At 42.2% G+C, this 19023-nt stretch overlaps 1 protein-coding gene across 4 annotated transcripts in view; it reads right to left on the bottom strand.

Annotated features, from left to right (window-relative positions):
* The window catches only part of ZNRF3 (zinc and ring finger 3), a 92171-nt gene that overhangs the window by 43850 nt on the left and 29298 nt on the right, over positions 1-19023 (bottom strand). Inside the window, exon 1 of one of the 4 annotated variants that reach the window (XM_086761458.1) lies at positions 12597-12664. The exons of the other annotated variants lie outside the window; for them this stretch is intronic. Within the exon in view, the coding sequence (XP_086617584.1) occupies positions 12597-12614 (18 nt within the window). The 5' untranslated portion in view covers positions 12615-12664. Of the gene's footprint in view, positions 1-12596; positions 12665-19023 lie in introns of those variants that run through there. 4 annotated transcript variants of the gene reach the window in all.

The following is a 19023-nucleotide window of genomic DNA, read 5'->3' as shown; positions in this document are numbered from 1 at the left end:
GAACAGGTTGTGGATGTCCCCTCCCTGAGAGTGTTCAAGGCCAGGTTGGATGGAACTTTGAGCAACCTGGTCCAGTGGAAGGTGTCCCTTCCCAGGGCAGGGGGGTTGGAACGAGATGATCTTTAAGGTCCCTTCCAACTCAAACCATTCTATGATTCTATGAATGACTGCAAAAATAAGGAGCAATTAGGGACATAACAAACTACAAACCAACCTATGGCTCCTGTAAATCTCATTCCAGGTTCGTATCATACACCAACAGCAGAGCTTTGCTGAAATGGAGGCTGCCATATACTTTGTTTCCTGCCTCCAGCGAGCTGTAAGCCAGCAGAAGCTGCCAAGGCTGAAATTACTGGATCATTTTGACTCTAGTTTCAACCCAAATGGAATAATGAGACCCCTAAAAAGGCACTCATCTCTTTCTGACAAACTGCTAACAACATTTATTGTCCCTATAGTTCCCCATGACAGAAGTGCGGGACTCTGTCTCCTGTTGTATGAAAAAAATTGGTACCCAGCTTCCAAGATCATAAAGGATCATAGAATCATAGAATGGTTAGGGTTGGAAGGGACCTTCAAAGGTCATCTAGTCCAACCCCCCTGCAAGGAGCAGGGACATCCCTGACTAGATCAGGTTGCTCAGAGCCTCATCCAGGATGGCCACTCCTGTAGTGCAGCTTCCAGTAAGAAGAAGGTAGAAACAGACACCATATCTAGTATGTCCTCCCTTCCAGCAGAGGTATATATTGTCTAAAAAGACCAGAGGAAAACCCTTTCATCTCACCACCAGACCAGCCAAGAAGTAAGACTCTGAGAAACTGCATGCGTTAAGAATGACTCAGAGAGCATCATGTGCTTACAGCCACCTTAGACAAAATACACATGACGATATTAGCTACTATCATCTGAGGCATGTGTACCATGCAGTAGGTAGCAGGCACCTAAGTTTGAAATCCAGAGACTGAATTTTAGAACACGCACTAAAACCAAGATCAGTAAGTCTAACTAAATGAGCCGTCTCTCTGAAAAGCTGCACAAGACTTCAAATTGAACGTGTAATATGAAGCTGGACTGGAGAACAGGTAAGAATGAAGAACTGTATGAGATCTGAGAAATATCAATTATTTTTCTGGCAAGCAAAATTCTTCTGCTCAGTATTTACTAACCACTATATGGTATTCTGAAACTTGTTTTCCAAATACCAGCAGCCCCTGCTTCTTGAACCTAGTCCAAAGAACTACATTTCCTATCAAGTTTCTGAACTCTAGCCTGATGCAAGAACCTAAAAAAGGAATCCCTGGCAAGTTTGTCAATAAAGGGGAAAAAAATCAGCAGAAACTCATCTCCTCAGTACAGGACTCATGCCATTCACATAGTTGTATTCACTCTGAGGGAAATAATTTTTCAAATTCTTGTCCAAACCCATTAATTGAACCCACTTAGAACACACACTTTTACTCACAAGCTATAGCAAGGCTGTACTATGAGCTAGCTACTAGAAGAAAGCTGTGCTCTGGCTAGCGAACAAAACCGAACAGCTGTTACAGAAGAATTCTCCTCCAACATGGGCCTGCTGGCTACTACCATTGCTGCGCAAGGACAAACCTGACCAAAGCAAGTGGATTCCATTTTGTAGTCCAATGAGCAGGGCACAGAGTATCTACCCACAGAAGCCTGAAGGAGAGAGAAGACCAAAATTTATTAAACTACCACAGAATGGCAAAATGATCTTGCACGAGAAACCTCAAACCCAAATGCAAAACCCAGTGTAAGCAGTAAGCAAAACTAATAGGGTGCCGCAGGCTCTGTGCTGGCAAACGTAGAGAATTTGCTAGGTACTTCTGCAGGCTACAAACTCATGAGGATTTTGTTGCATCACACTGGAATCTCACCAGAGTAATTAACGAAACAAATTATATTATGGCAGCAATACTCCCTCGAAGTCTGTACGTTTCAGGAAGGGACAATTGACAAAAACATTGCAATGTTCAATTAAAAACATGTGCATTGCAAAGCCAAACTGTTCCTGGACTGTTTGTTCCAGTGAATGTGAAGATCTACAGGACCTACACAACTCATAGAGTTGGGTTTTTTTTTTCAATTCACACTACAATTAAGGATCCCAAAGGACCTAAACAAACAAACAAAAAAGACAACAAAGGGTACATTCACATCATGTGAAGATCACAAGTGAGCTTCAACCTTCAAGCCATTAAATCCACATGGTATATCATGTCACCAAATATTTATTGGCTTGGGTGTGGAAGCAGGACAGCCATGTCCACACACATCAGGCTGATCCTGTTATATTGCTTTAGGGCCTGTGTTAGTTTGGATAAAATCAGGCTGTTGTTTCTGTGTCTTACATACTTCCAGTAGTTCGCAGAGAGACAGAGCGTGTCAACACTGTAAACAGATTCCCTAATTTCAGTCCCACTGAAAAAAAAAACCAACACAACCCCAATAGATCCCAACTTTTCCCCCTTCCTGACAAGACATCAGTTCTAATCAATACAAGCCAGGTCTGGATAACAAAATCAGAACAGTCTTGAAAACCTCAATAACATGCCTCTAAGACTCAGCATTACCTTCCATAACTTTCTTCTGGTTGAATTCTTCATTATAAATTTAATTCTTTAAATCCTACAAGTCACGAAACATTGTTCTTTGCCCTCCACCCTTTGGCCAAAAGTGGGGCTAAACTTAAGGTGCAAATCAGAAGTGTCAACCCAGTAGGATAATTCTGGAAAATACGTATTTAAGGTACAGAAAAATCCAGAGAGTCAACATTGAGGCCAGTAGACATGGGTTGCATCAACAGAAAACTTCCTGTCCACACTCCATCACATCAAGCTAGAGGTAGCTGGTGGATTCTACTTGGATTCCACAGGCTTACATTGCAGTAGTCTCAGTAGATCACGACAAACAGAATATATTGCAATTTTCTAAAACATGGGTATCAACTAAAAGTGCAACATGAGCTAGTGAATTTAAGAATTCAAGCTTAAAACACTTCTACTGACTAGGTGCCTAGATGTGGTGAAACACCACCCACTGGGGCAGACAGTGCTTACAACGGGACTCCTGCAGTGCAAGTGCCTGTCATGCTTTTGCCTCTGGTTTACAGGTGAATTAGCCATGAATCTCAGACAAAGTAGTTGTTTTCTTACTCTCCATCTTGGGGAGAGTAAGATTGTGTTGATTTTAGCAAAGCGTTTGACACTGGTCTCCTTCAACATCCTTGCTGACAAGCTGCTAAAATATGGACTAGACAGTTGGACCACAAGATGGTGGAAAACTGGCTGAACTGGCTCAAAGTCTGTAGTTATCACAAAGAGTGGTGGTTAATGGCTCAAAGTTGAAATGGCAGCTGGTCACACGTGGAGTTCCTCTGGAGTTGATACTAGATCTGATACCATCCAATATCATTACAAACAACCCAGATCAGAGGACCGAATGCACTCTCAGTGAAGTTTGTAGAAGACAACAAACTGGGAGGAGCAGTAGATGTGCCAGGAGGAAGGGCCACAAGACACAGTCACTGTGGCAGGCTGGAAGACCAGGCCACCAAGAATTGCATTAGGTTTAATTAAGATAAATCTGAAGTCCTACATGTGGGACAGAGTAATACTGAGCAGCAGTACAGGCTGCATGTGGTCTGACTGGCTGCAGCGTAGCTCTGCTGAAAAAGACATGGGGCTTCTCATGGACAGTAAAACTGAATGTAAGTCAACAGCTGAGGCTGCACCTGGAGCAGTGTATGGCCAGCAGGTCAAGGAACGTGCTAATTTCACTGTACTTGGCACTTGCTAGACCATACCTGGAATAATGTGGTCAGTTTTGGTTGAAGAAGGTCCAGCAAAAGGCCAACAAGATGATAAAAGAGTTGGAGAACTTGACATATGAAAAGGGTTGAAGGAATTCCATTCATTCAGCCTAGACAAGTGAAGGCTCAGGGAGATCTAACCAGTCTTACAGGTAGCTATAGAGAAGACAGTGGTAGTCTTTTCATCATGGCGCACGATGACCAGACAAGAGACAACAGATTTTCAGGGAAAATTCTGTTTAGATATACGGAAACAATTCTTAATTGTAAGGACAATTAAACAGCGGAGCAGGTTGCCCTGAGAAGTGGTAGAACATCCCCCACTGGCAATATTCAAGATTTGGCTTGACAAGGCCCTGGATAACAAGGATGCTAAGGATGTGCCTTCAAAGGAAAGCTGGATCAGATCATCTCCAGAAATCTCTCCGAGCCTAGACTTTTCTACCATTATTTGATTGTAAGTTCCGTTCTCCAAATCAAGGTAAAAATAATTTGCAAAAGCTACAGATCTACCATGCTGCAACTTCAGCAAGCTATTGTCGGGAACCTATAATGGTTCAATATACATATCCCATTAGACATTCAACTGTTTTATGAATAAGCATCTCATTAAATAAAATTTTATTTCTATTAAAGTTAGACTTGTTGGACTACCAGACTGAACAGCATATAGAATGAAAACTCAGTAGTGTAAAAATTTCCAGTTCTCTGCAGAGCTTCAATCCTCATTCACTGTCAAAGGGAAGGAGTAAATAAAGAATCATAAAAGTGACAGCGGCAGGAGTGAGAAAGTTTTAAATATTAAGTTTAGCTTCAACAATAACCAAATTGTAAGGGCAGGGAAAAGAAAATCTCGGAGAACAGAACTGCTGCTATCTGATGTGTGCACCTTCCTCCAAGCTGGCTAGTGCTAGCCAACTTCAGACCACGTACTGGATGGCAAACCCATCGGCCAATTCTGTACAGCCATTCGCATGCACTGCAGGTGGGGGGGCAGAGAACAGTAGGGTTGGTTCATTCACACTACTGATGCAGCTGTCACAATGAACTGAAATAACATACACTCATATTTGGAAAGTTATCGGCAAAGCTTACTTCGACAGGACACATACAAGAACTCTGGAATGAAAGTGAAGGATTTCAAGTTTCCTTGGAAGATTCTGCTCTAGATTTCACCTTTCGCTGCAGGGATAATCTTTTCTCAGCATCAACAGCAGATTACTGTATAGGGTATTAATACTGCTAAGACAGCTTCTTTCTACACCTAACAGAACAGCTAATCTCTGCTCTATTTTTCCTCCTTTCTAGTCTTGGATGTACAAGATGTGTGTTTAAGGTTGCCAGCAATTATTCGTCAGCATCAAAAATGTTTCTGATAACCAAAAAGCAAGGCCTAACCTTAACATAACCAGACACATCAGTAAAGGCAAATATATAGACACTCTGCAATACTGGCTTGCCAAAACCACAGACTTCATGAAACAGTATGAAAAACAATCACCTGAGCAAATGAAGTTATTACAATGCATTCACTTTGTCCTTGTTCCTATTCCTACAGAACTAGACCTCTTCTGAAGACGACCTTTATTCCAAATCAGGTTGCCTCAAATTACTTGGTTTTACATAACATTTTTTGTTAGCACTTGGCTCTAATCTGAAGCTTTCAGTGCACTCAGAGAAGGAATCTGTGGGACATCATGCATGTAGTGATGCTTGAAGTAAGAACCGAAGTAAGAACTTGTAGCAAGTTACCAGTTTCCCACTCAAAAAAAAAAAAAAAAAACATTAGAAAACAAGTGAAGGATGTTAAGTGAGATGTATTTTCACCATAGTGTACAGGTCAGAACAAATCTATAGATTCTTCCACTCGTAAGCGACAAGTAACCAAGGGAAAAAAACCCACACAAAACAAAACACAGAGTACTAGCTCATATTCAGTGAGAAACATGGAAAGTTCATGTGAGAGCAGTGATGAGAGCTCGGCTCATTTCATACACTGCCTTGCACCAAGACAGCCTAGAAACTGGCCCGGTCCCATGCAATAAAGTCTGTGCTTTGTCCCAGCAGGCACTACAGATTTGACAGCTCTATGACACTGAACAATTACCCATGCATTCATTAACTCCACTGAAAAACACCTAACTTGTCCATTGTCTCTCAGCCCTATTTTCCTCCAGCATCAGAAAACAGAAAGAATGTAAGAATTTGAAATTTACCCAAAGGAGCCCAAATCATGTAAGATGAGCACCTAAAAGAAGAAAATCTAGAGTTCACTAGTAGAACTACTTCTGTCTTCAATTCACTGCAGTGACAAGATCAAATCTAACCGAGCCTCTGCTACATACTGCCATGACTTTAAAAAAAAAAAAAAAAAAAAAAAAAGGAAGTCTCCACTTCATTCATGTGAGAAGAAATTAAACCATGACAAGGAATAGAGCACAGGGCCAAAACCAGGCAACTGGGTAGAGAGGAAAAAAGTAGTAACATAGAGAGGTTCCATCAGGGCACAAAGTAAGCCTTTACAGAGCAAAGGCAAGACACCTGGCTAACACTCTCTAGTGAGAACGGTGACTGGACTAATTGTATAAGGTATTCCAGTAGAGCTTACATATTAAAAGAATCCATATGAGACCCAGAAGGCTGCGAAACAGTCAAGTTAGTGTTAGGAAGACTTTTTTTTTTTGCATTTCCTCTGCAATTTTACCTTCTTACTTATTAAAAGAGAAAGCACTTCTTAAGGACTGCAAAGATTATTTTGTGTTCATTCTCCAGGATAGACTTCGGTCATCTCAGCTGATAGATTTCCCACTGACTGCTGCCACCGCCGTGATTTTGATCTTTGACATAATGCAGCTGCTAATACAGCTGCATCACCACAAGACTGTACTGTATGTGTTCCTGCTACTTACAAATGCAGTGGAATGAAGAACTTAATTTTCCATCTCCGTTTACTCTTCTGTATCAGCAGAGTAACCTGCCGCCAAAAAAAGGTGATTTAAGGATCTTGGCTGCAACATTCCAACTCAGCATTACTAAGACCCAACCAGAAAGAAAAGGCTCAGGCTGTAGCTTCTCTGTATCAGTGCTTTTTGGAAAAGATATCAGTAGAATGTGCCATTACAGATGAGCAAAAACTGCACAAATGGGAAAAAAAATCTTTCAAGATCTAAAAAGCATTTTATTTTTTAACAAGTTAGGAGTTGCTATTGTCTCTGCAGCCTGATAAAACACAAGGTTTTTACGCTGGCAGTAGCTGGAACAGCAGCCTTTTCTAAAAAGGTGAAAGCAGAATCATTTCCTCTTAGCCCTGTGCTCCTCTAGACCATGCAGCTTTGCTGTGCAGGGAGGAACGTTTGGACTGTAGCACAAGTACAAAATTCCATTAAAACAGTTTTTTTGCTTTCAGACTTCCCCCCCCCCCCCCCCCCCCCCGTTTTGAAAAAGAACATCCTGCCAAAAACCAAATCACCACAAAATGTAACATTATAGGACCTGGGCATTTCAGTAGTGTGCTTTTCTTGGCTATCAGTTGTGACCGTGCGGCTCGACCCAGCGATTAGCATTGAACCCACAAGTGGCCTCCAACTTTCTCTTTAGCAAGAGCATCAAGCATTCCTGAAATACTCTCGCAGTCCACTTTATTCCAGGAAGTATGCCAAAAGGAATGATGAGAAGCCCAGCCTGTGCTGTAATTAAATGTAAAAACAGAGATATGCTGTTGAACACATCCACCGCACAGAAAACGCCAGTAAAATTCTACAACACAGCCAGGTCAGTACTGTACACAGCCCACCACATCCTGTGAATGGGAGCAGCAAACTTTGAGGAGCAGCCAGAGTAGGTTTTGTTACCTTGGGAGCCAGACCTGGGCACTGATCTAGCCGATCAGCACACTCATCACCTGAAGCAAGAAGCAGCATCATTCCCTTTCTCCTTTGACACAGGGATACCCAACCCGTGAGTACATGAAGTGCTTGTGAGCAATTCACCTCTGCCACAGCCCAGCTTCAAATCCCTCAGGAGAGGAAGAAAACTGCCACCTGAACGACATGTATCCACAGTCGCAGACACCCACAGCATGTGCACGGTAACAGATGTGTACAAAACTGTAAATTCAGCACACCTGCCTTAGATTTACTGCACAGGCAGAGATCAAGCGTACTGCCTGCGCTATGCAGCCGAGCGATCTACTGCAACAAAGCAACTGGACACTATTACAAACACTTTGCAAGGGAAGCTCCCAGCCCATTCAAACAGAAAGCTGGCCTCTCCTTCCTTCAAAGCGTCTCAAATGCAAAGCTCCACAAAAAGATGTGCATACCCAAGATAATGCGAGGGCAGATTCCTTCTCGCAAGAATTTACATGCTTTGATTACACTGAATTCTCCTACGACAGTATCGATAGAGCAAAGGAGAACAAAGTCATGTTCTGCATGACACCCTCTAAACTGGAGAGACAGGGATTTGACAGATGAACCACTCAACGGATAACAAATTGGCTAGGTGGCTGCATTCAAAGAGTTACGATGATCGGTCAACCACTCGATGTCCAAGTGGAAACCACTGATGAGTGGTGTTCCCTCACGTGTCCGTATTGGGACCAGCCCTGTTTAACATCTTTGTTGTGGACACAAACAGCGGTATAGAGTGCACCCTCAGCAAGTTCACTGATGACACCAAGCTGTGTGGTATTGTTGACACCGTGGAGGGAAGGGATGCCATCCAGAGGGACCTTGACAGGCTGGAGAGATGAGCCCGTGCAAACCTCATGAAGTTCAACCAGGCCAAGTGCAAGGTCCTGCACCTGGGTCGGTGCAATCCCAAATATAGGCTGGATGATGAGTGGTTTAAGAGCAGCCCTGCGGAGAAGGACTTGGGGGTTCAGGTGGATGAAAAACTGAGTATGAGCCAGCAATGTGTGCTTGCAGCCCAGAAAGCCAACTGCATCCTGTGCTGCATCAGAAGCAGCATGGCCAGCAGGTCGAGGGAGGCGATTCTGCCCCTCTACTCTACTCAGGACTCTTTATCAGGCAGTGTAGTGACAGGATGAGGGGTAATGGTTTTAAACTGAAAGAGGGTTGATTTAGACTAGAAATTCTTTACTGTGAAGGTGGTGAGATACTGGAACAGGTTGTGGATGTCCCCTCCCTGAGAGTGTTCAAGGCCAGGTTGGATGGAACTTTGAGCAACCTGGTCCAGTGGAAGGCGTCCCTTCCCAGGGCAGGGGGGTTGGAACGAGATGATCTTTAAGGTCCCTTCCAACTCAAACCATTCTACAATTCCATGCCTAGATAACTCATCTCACTTAAACCAGAAGAGTTATAGTAGAAAATGAAGGAAGGGAGAGGGAAATGTTCTCACACAAGCCAAAGGAAGACTGTAAAATGAAAGCCAGTAAATATCATACTTTTATTTCAGAGGAAAACTTAGGTATACAGCAGTTGCCAAAATGGATCAGACTACACCACCGACATTAGTAGCTCCTAGAATACAAGGCACGGAGTTAGAATCTGCATGTCCTACTTTGCTCAAGTTGTACAAGAATAAACAAATTACACAAAGAAGGTAGGTACTAAAAAGACATATCAATGTTAGATTTCTTTTAGAGAAGGAGCAGAGGGAACCCTGCCCTTGTCCCATTAAGTCTCTTATTTCCAAGGGACTAATCTATTACTTTTACTAGTTTACATCTTTGTTTACTGTTTCTAGCTGGGGCGAAAGGATAGAGGCTGTTTTTTTTTCCAAACAGAGGATAATACTAGAAGATCCAATTAAAAAGCAATATTACAGATAAGGATGAACTAGTTACATGCAGAGATCACAGATACCTCCCACCTCCTATTCTTCTAATTTTGGGTGGTATGCTGCACTGAGGCATTCCAACTGCTTCCACAGGCACATCCAAGTTATTCTCCTCATGTTGCTGTAAAATACCCTGTAACGTGTAACTCCTGACTTTATTCATCAATATTCAATGGCAACGTCAACTGCCATTCTGGTCTCCATGCCCAGACTTCAGTAAAGCCTGAGAAAACCTCAGATAGATTTCAGTGCTGATACAGGTAGATCAAAGTGATTTCACCACTGAGGAAAAAAGTGAGAAAGGAGATGGTAAAATTTGGAAAAGTGTGTACACACTGTTAGTTACAGTGCTCTGTACTAAAACACCTCACCTGTTCACCTTTCACTGTAGCGAAAATTGGACATTTATTCATATGCTTTGTTTGATCCCTCATAACACCTTACTTCTTACTCTACAGCTGCTGTTTCACTGTAAGACTCTCATGAAGGATTTTGCCAGTATTTAGCAAAGCCTGGTTGTTTGGATTTCCAAAAGTAGTCAGGGTCCACGCAAAATTCGACCTAGCCACAGGGCTCTAGCGCGTCCCTTTCCATTTCACATCATAGCCTTCAGTAGCAGATGACATCTTTTGTGCTGTCTTTGAGAAGGTGCGTTCACTGGGGCCAGAGGGAGGGAAGAGGAAGAGAACACGCACACAGAGAAAGGCTGTCCTATAACTAAGAGCAATATTGTCCTTAAAAAGAGGGATGGGGGAAGGGAACAAATGCAAGTAGATTGTTATAGGAAGAATGTGGTGTTCTCACCACAAAACGAATCAAACTTCCTTTGTCCTACATACAAATGCCAAGCAGAAACTGCATTTCTGCCAGAAACCATTTTCCATATGCAAGACAACATTTTACCCATATAGAGAGGTAAAAGCCACAGAGAAAAAAAGAAGTTGAGAACATAGAAAGGGAGGCTTAAAACGCACAAGACTCCATCCCATCCCCCTCCCCTCATGCCAACCTCTCATCTATAATCCAACACAAGAGAGACAACAGGCAAACAGCAAGAGGTCATCTTCAAAGGGCTGGTTGCCAAGGGAGGCCAGTGGAGAGAACACAGGCATGTCCCCCCATCAAAGTCCAGCAGCTGTGAGAGAGCCACAGAGGTGCAGCTTCCCCTGGGGCTGCAACGAAATTCAGAAGTGGAGGACAGTGCTGGAGCTGCTCTAGCCGGCAATATAAAATGCGTAGCTTTGCACTTTGCAACAGAGAAAGCACAAGAGAGAGGGTTATGATTTTAATCTTCTCCATCCATTTTCGCACTTCAGATACTTCGACTACTGTTTAAACTCATCAGATCCATCCTGTAGAACCACGGCAGCAGTAGGCAGAAGGCAGCACCAAAGATCAACTTTCTGCTCAGTTCAAAATTAAAACCTTGGCTCAGTGACTACATGTAGAACGGAGATGGAAAAGGTACAGCAGATAATGCACAGCTAGCTGTAGTTCCATTACTTCTCACAGAAAATACAAATCCATTTCCACAGTTGGAGCCTAGGAGACTGTCCCACAGGAAAAACTGTCTGCACAAATATTACCCAACAAAGCATGTGTCATTTTCTTTGGAGAAAGTACAAGGTAATAACACGGACTCCTAGCTACCTGCAACATTTGCACAAAAAAAATAAGAAGCCAATGTATGAACAACCACAGATTATTTTTCTTAGAACTCTCAGAATTTTAGCTCTTTTTATTAGATAAGTACATGATGATCGCATGCGAAAATTAAACTCCTAGTCCTCAAATATAGGAAAGGAAGCCACAAAAGCAAGCAGTGAAATATAACAGACTAAGTAAAACCAGAAAGGAAAGAGGAATCACAATTGCTCTAGTATGAACAAAAATTTAAAAATTAAAATTCTCACTTTTGTAGTTCCCAGAAGCTAGTGGCTATTCTGTTTTAGAAAAATGAATGTTAACATTCCCTGACAAGCGGCTTCATTAGCCAACAGAACTTCAAAATACAGTTGTTGAATTATGTAATTATGTAATGGTAGGATAGAAATAATTTCATTATATTACCTCCCACCCCATGCCTATAATCTTCCCCAAAACACACAAACAAAGGCAGCAGCTGGCACTTGCTAAGGACGAACCGACACACTTTTTTAGCATGCACTTCTGAGTATGAGGTTTCAGTTGACAGACTGAAAGTTGACAGATTGAGTGAAAATTCAAATGGCACAGAACTACATGGTCTGAACAAATCCTCTGGGTTGCAATACAAAGGTCGAAACGAAGGAAGGTTTTAATATTTAGGAAGTTCTTGACTATCACCTTGCCTGAAAGTCAGTCTGGAAGCACTACCAAGGAGCAAAAGGTACAGCGATACAGTATTAGACCTGTTAGTCAGCATGAAAAAAGTTTTTCAAGGCTGAAACATAATAGTTCATATATATATATATATATATACACACACACACACACCCCCCCCTATTTCTTAGGTCAGCGTGTGAACTCATCTTTGAATATTTACATACAGACTCTTTCAAGATTCTATAAACCATACAGTCTCTGACTAACAGAAGTTCCTTCAGCCTGTGCCTCAGAAGATGCTCTCGTAAGTTTTTATATATGACAACAGTACTGATGCCCTCCACTATGGCAAGGCACATTAAACAGCCTAAAACAAAATATTGATTTTTTGTCTTTCAAAGTGATGCGCCAAAGCTGATTAAAAAAAGAAAGCCTGTTGTCAGAAGACTTAAATTCAGTACATAAGTGCCCGCAATACCACCAGAGGATTTTAGGAGACTGAAACCAAGGACGCGTTGAAAATCCTACATACTGGACATTTATTTAGTTTTGTATCTCTAAGAACAGAGCAGAGAGTAAGGAGTTCGTGTGTGCACACACAGCAGAACTGACCTTCACCTACTCCACACAACACGATGATCAAACTTGGAGTTGTGCTGCTTACCTGGACATTTGTCACCATGTCTTCAACACACTGAGTACCCCAGAGAAGAGCTTCCTTGAGAACTGGAGCACTGTATATCAGCTTTGTTTCCTTCTGTGAGCACTCCTACCATGGCTTACTCTCCGGAAAAAAAAAAATCACCATCTCTTTGAGACTGTGCTTGGGAGATTTGCTGTCGGCTCGCTGGTGGGAGTATTGATTTCTCAGCTCCCAGAGCAAGCAGCATGTCCCTGAGGCACAGGCCCAACAGAGGTCAGGTTCCTGCATCTGCTGTTCTCACCACCCAGACTAGACTTTCCAGCACCCAATTTTCTCCTCCACATTCTCTCTCAGCTGCTCCCCCTACGTCGCATAATTTCTAAGGAATCTTATTTATCCCTCTGTTGTGAGATGAAGCTACCTGCACTGCATACACTGTCCAGTCTTTCCTCACTCCTCTGCACAAATCACTCCCTAGCCCCCGTCAGACCCAGTCCACTGCAAACCCCTTCACACATCTCTCTTATGACCTAAGAGGAAGACAAATATTGAAATCAGCTATGGGTATTATGGGTCTTAATTACACATTTTCATTCATTATGCTGCTACAGAGTTAGACTATTTCAGACACCTCCCCTTACTTCTTACCTTTGCGTGCATTTCTCTGAAGCTTAACCTTTAAGTTTTCTAGATTTGTAAACAGGTGGTTCTCAAGTCACCTATGATAACTATCATATCCTTATAGAGAATTTTATCATAAATAACAAGGCACTCTTCCCTCTCCCTACATTTAACCTTAGCTCACGTTGCAGCAACCAGAAAAATGCTCAAGAAAATATCTGTGACAATTTTTACAATCTGAAGATAGAGTTCCATCCTAAATCGTTTTTCAGAGTTTACCTTTTGGTCAGATTTGTGTTTATGTTTTATAAGCCATCCTGGAGCAACAGACAAAAAGGTAAAGTTTGCAGAAGTTCTTCTTCAACCTCAAGCTGCCACATGCCTTCTCATATCCCAGCTTCTCCACTTTGTGCTCCAAATTTTCCCTAACTCTCTTCTCCAAGGCCTATCACTTGACCTCTTTTTCAGTTTGACAAACGAATATACATCAGTGGATTTGGTTCCAATTTACGACTTCTGTCCGTGTTACGACATTTTAAGGTGTTAGGGAAATTGCAGAGGGAAAAGAGCCAACTGATTCTGAAAGCACAGACCTCCAAACAGGTACAACCTCCTGTTTGTTTCTAGACTGTCTCCTCTTCCCTCAACATCAAGTTCTCAAGAAACAACCTCCACAGCCTCCTTCAGGCTCTGCCCCTGCTTTGCACTCCCATTCACTGGGCAAAGTCCAAATATCACATCTAGTTTTACACACATTCCTTTTGTCAAGCCCAACGTTATAGCAGACTTCAGCGCAACCTCTCCAACCTATTTAAGATGGAAATAAAGGCGAAGCCAGAGCCTCCGCTGCAGCTACACGAGACAAGGCTCTAGAACAGGCTGTATGCAAAGGAACATGACTTCCTTTATTGGAAGGAGAGGTGACTCTCTCATCATACTTCAGCTTGCCTCACAGCAGGAATCGGACGCATTCCCCCATTTCCTCTGACATCCCCCCCAACTCCACAGGCCCAGGATCCTCTCAAGGCCACTCACTCCACTTCCGAGCCCCTGGAATAAGCAACGCGCTCTCAGAGAGACACCGGCTATGCTCTTCCAGCCAGTCTCCTCGCGCGCTGTGCAGCCAGGAGCGCACCGGCAGACCCATGTTACGCTGCCGCACCGCGCCACGGCGCAGGGAACAGGCCAGCCTGCTGCTGGGCCTCACCCTGACGGAGGACGGCGGCGGCTGGATTTCTGTTCCAGTGGAGTAATTTTCCTTTACAACTGTATGGAAATCATTCCTTTCCCCTTCTGCTTAACTTCCTCATTCACAGTAGAGTACTCACAATCAAGTACTTTAAAAAAAAAAAAAAAAAAAAAAAAGAAGAAAAAAAAAAAGTAGTGGCCAGTATTACGGCATTATAAACCAGGTGCAAAGAGTTGTTCCTGGAAACAGATTAAGGTTTAATGTCTTTTTTCCATTAAAGAAAATATCTAGCTCACTGGGTTCTCCATTTCAGATAAATTAATGAGTAACTGCACTGTTTTCAAAGTCTTCTGTTACAATAATTCAGTGAATATTGAGACCTTCTATGTTATCAGATGGGAAGAAACACTCAAATCCACTGGGGAAAAAATGCCCTTCCTAAAAACAGCCACCTGATGGCAGCCTGTGGCTTCAGTCCTATTGTTCCAAGTGGCAACTGGCAACCATTTTGAGTGAGATTAGCTCCACACTGAGTCACCACTGAAGAATGTTCTGTAGTAGGGAGAATGACTTCAAAATAAAAAGCTATTCTTAATTCTAATGTAGCCCATTGCTGAAATAGTCACTGCAAATACTCCCATTTCACACACTGTGAAGAAGTTCTTCCCTCTTCCAGCTTCAGTTTGTTTTATTTTGCACAGCAGATAACCAACTTAGATGTAAACCTGTTTCCACAACTCAGTCCAGTGCACTGTTCAAAACCCTTTGTCAGCACGCAGGGCTGACCGACGTACAGTCTCACTCCCCGCTCACAGTCTGTGCTGTCACCTCTTGAACTAGAACTCTACTCTACACTCAAGAAATTAAGAGTCCTTAGTTCTTTTCCATCTTTCAAAGATGGAAACTTAGCATTTGGTGCCTGAAGGATTCATTTTCTATTATTCAAAGTCAAACTAACCATAATGAAAGTTCCTGAAACTCTGGAGACCTGACGCACTCCCCTTACAGAGAGGTTAAGAGACCTAAGAGCAAAATTCAACTTCACTTTGAATACAGAACTGCGGAACTGAACTGTTTTACAGAACTGTAAAACAAAACAGCTCTCCTCAGCTTCTTCTCTGACACCGTACTAATGTACATGCTTATTATACTACAGCATCCTATATATGGGGGAAAAAATGAAGGTATCACAAGTTTCTAAAATTTAAAATTTACCTAAGCTTTTTTGTCCAGATAATTTTCTCTGACTTTGCTGTTCTACGTGGTCATTTTTATCTAAATTGTATAGGAATGCTAAGGCTGGAGTAGCAAGTGTTTCATACTTTATGCGCGAGATTTAAGGTAGCCCAATTCACCCTTAATTTTAGACACTTGTGCTGTATTTCAGGACACAACAACAGCTTTCACTCCTCTCCTCACCTCTTTCTGGATTCCTCCTTTCCATGGCCACTAATCTATTGCCTCATCTCTCTTCTCTTCCAGAGTACCCCTTCACTTCTTCTCTTCCACTCCACCCCATTTTTTCCTTTTTTTTTTTTTTTTTTAACCCAACTCCTGTAGCACTGGCATACAGTCCATGCTAGTAAGTCCAGCAAAACTTATTGGCTTGTGTTTAGCCCTGTGAATCTACTGTTGGCACAGCTCACCATTGAGGTATGCCTCACTGACTGGGAAATTAATGGTGTTAAACTGTACTCCAAGAACGCAGCTGTGTGGGGCAAACAAGTGCTGTCTGCAGGACGTTTCTGTCACATGTTAGAAAAACTGGACAGTGCAGTGAATGAGGTAAGATACTATGAGAAAAGAAAATACAGAGTTGTAGTTAAAGCAGCTGAATGCTTCCCAAGAGACTGGATTGCTTCCTCTGCCACAGAGTTCTATGCAATGTTGGGCAAGTCATAAAAACAGCCATACAGGGCGTGACCAAAACTCCGACCAGCACGGTATCTATCTCCAGCAGTGGCCAACTGCAGAAGTCTGGAGAATAAGAAAAGCAGAATAGATAAAGAATGATTCTTCTTTTGATGCAGCCTGTTAATTAAGGCTACCAGTGATTAAAAGACTTCCAGAGCTGAGGCCTCACCCAGAACATTGTGTTTCATAGTAAGCAATGCATCTCTGTTCCATGACTTTGCCTCCTCCCTTTTTGATGACACCCGAATTTTTGGCTTTTACACCATCCAACAGCAAGTAACACAACTTACCATTTTAAAAATACACATTATTTTGCTAACTTTAAAGCTGTTATGTGAATTTCACTGACTATGCTCTGATAGTGCTTGTACTCCAAGGAATAACCAATAATTGTTCCTTAGTCATTGTCTCTGCATCAGACTTTACTCAAAGTCTCTTGTCAACAAGCCTCTTTTCCAAACTGATAAAATTCAGTCTTTTTCAGTGAGTATTGCTACACTACACGATGAGGCTGATCCACAACTTGCGACCTACTTGTTCCTTTTTTTAGTCTCCCTATCCAGCTTTACACTGCACTGACTTGAACTGCACACAACAGTCAACCTCTTTTGGAGCCCAGTGGTGCTCATGAGATATTCTGCTTTGGTAGGTCCTCTCCTAGTAATTGCAACACTCTCATGAAATTTTCAATGTTACCTCTACCAAGGTAAGGTTTTCAGAGTACACTTTATTTTTAAGAAGGAAAAGAAATCTTAGCAACAACTTTGAGAAGCCTTTTATGATCCCTCTTTGTTTTCCCTGGTGCATGCCTCCAGCTTGCATTACAACTAACCAAGACCCTTCCCAAGATCAGCACTGATACCTAACCCGCCGCATATACAGCTGTGACTTGTTGGGGTGAATCCCTTTAACTAAGGTCCTTAGACGGCACTTTCACCCAGAGATAAACACAGAGCAGGGTCTGCAGAAAATGTGACATACACAGAAATAAAGACAAGGTCAATGGAATCTGTGCCCGATCACAAAAATAAACAGAAAAGGCTAGGCGTTGTGAAAAGAACAAACATACTCACAAACACATCTCTGTATTCCTCTGATAGGGAACCGCTAATTTTGTCAGTGATATTTAAATAACTGTTAGTGCTCATTTTCAAAAATACACGTAAAAGTCCCTTCATTTCATCAGGCATTTTGAAAATAGATTAGTTATATACCTATAGAAAGCTAATATATATTGCAAGCACTGAATTCCACAGGAAAATACCACCTGTGTTAGAAAAGCTGTGGTTAGGATGCTTTGGTGACTGTCGTATCGTGCACAGCCTCTGTTAGGTAGCCCAGAGTAGACAAAAGTATTTGTCATCAGTCCACTCAAACATCCTCTACCATATTTGGCCTTCTTCCAAGATAGCATGGCCTTTTTTTTTTTCAGAGCACCTCAAACCATCGTAACTACCATAGTACTAAAATAATGTATTACTGTCTTCCAGTCTGCCTCTTACTGCCAGAATGAGTCATTTCAGGCCCAGGAGCCTTAGAGTGAGTAAAGTTTTCTTGACATTAAGGAGTCAACCCCTTACCTCCGCCATTCCTCTTGGAGGGACGTCAGCCCAGTACTAGCATTCAACTCCCCGTTTAATACATTCACCCAGATTAACAAAAGGTTTCTGTGCACGATCACATCAGCTTTCAGAAACTAACTTTATAAACTAACCTGTTACGCTGAAAATCACTTCTGTGCACTGTGGACGTAAGTCTGCTGGTACTTCATCTGATAAGCTCCTCTTGCTATCCTCTCCCAGCCCAGAAGAAAAAGGCCAAGACCTTCCCCACACCTAATGCTGTTCACATTAGGCTTTAAGGCTGCATTTTGTCATCAGCCTAAAGTCGTGTGCTTTAAAACATGCATGTGAAGGAAGAGCTGGCTGGAAGAAGTTCTCCCTCTCTTCTTCCCCACCGATCACTGTTATCTGAAGCACAGTGGTTATCTTCCCTAGCATCTTTAGGATGGGTTTGAATCTGGTTTGTCACAAGCAGGACAACAAATGAGAGACTGTCACCTCTAATCCAACATGACAGAACTCATGATCCCAAAAATAAAAAACACAGCCATTCATGTAAACTTCTCTTTGCATGAAGAGGTGACAGGCAGAATTCCTGGATTTCTATCTGCAATATTATTGCTCGGTAAAAAAGTGAGCACATCTTCTAGATAAATATTCTTTCCCAGTTTCCCTAAACAAAAGAAAATGTGAATGAACAAATCAGACGTTGCAACTGACCGTGGTACAGCTCAGTTCCTACATAAACTTCCTCAAGCTGGAGTCAGAGTAAAACCTGTTCAAGATCAAACTCATCTGCTCACTATCATCATCAGCTTCCTGTTCATTCATCAGTATATGAATGGCTACAATAGGGCCATCGAGACAAAAGATGGCTTCAGAGGGAATGTCTGACAGAGGGAGAAGTTACATCAGCCTAATGCTCCTTTGTTCAAAGAGCTCTGAACATTAATAGCAGCTAAAGACCAGGCAGCTGCTGCACAGAATTAGAAAGAGACAGAAAGAACAATAACTTCCCGGCAACTTTTTTCTCCTGCAGCTCAACAAAAAAAAAAAACCAAACCAAAACTCTACAGAACTTATGCTGAACAGTAAGAGAATGAGAAAAATTCTAGAGATTTAGTAATCTTCTCTCTGTTCCTGTTAGTGAGCAGTTTAACCA

The sequence above is a fragment of the Chlamydotis macqueenii genome, chromosome 17 (genome assembly GCF_036417535.1).
Source record: "Chlamydotis macqueenii isolate bChlMac1 chromosome 17, bChlMac1.mat, whole genome shotgun sequence".
NCBI lineage: Eukaryota > Metazoa > Chordata > Aves > Otidiformes > Otididae > Chlamydotis > Chlamydotis macqueenii.
Note: the sequence above shows the minus strand (reverse complement) of the source record. Positions and strands in the feature narration are given on the sequence as shown.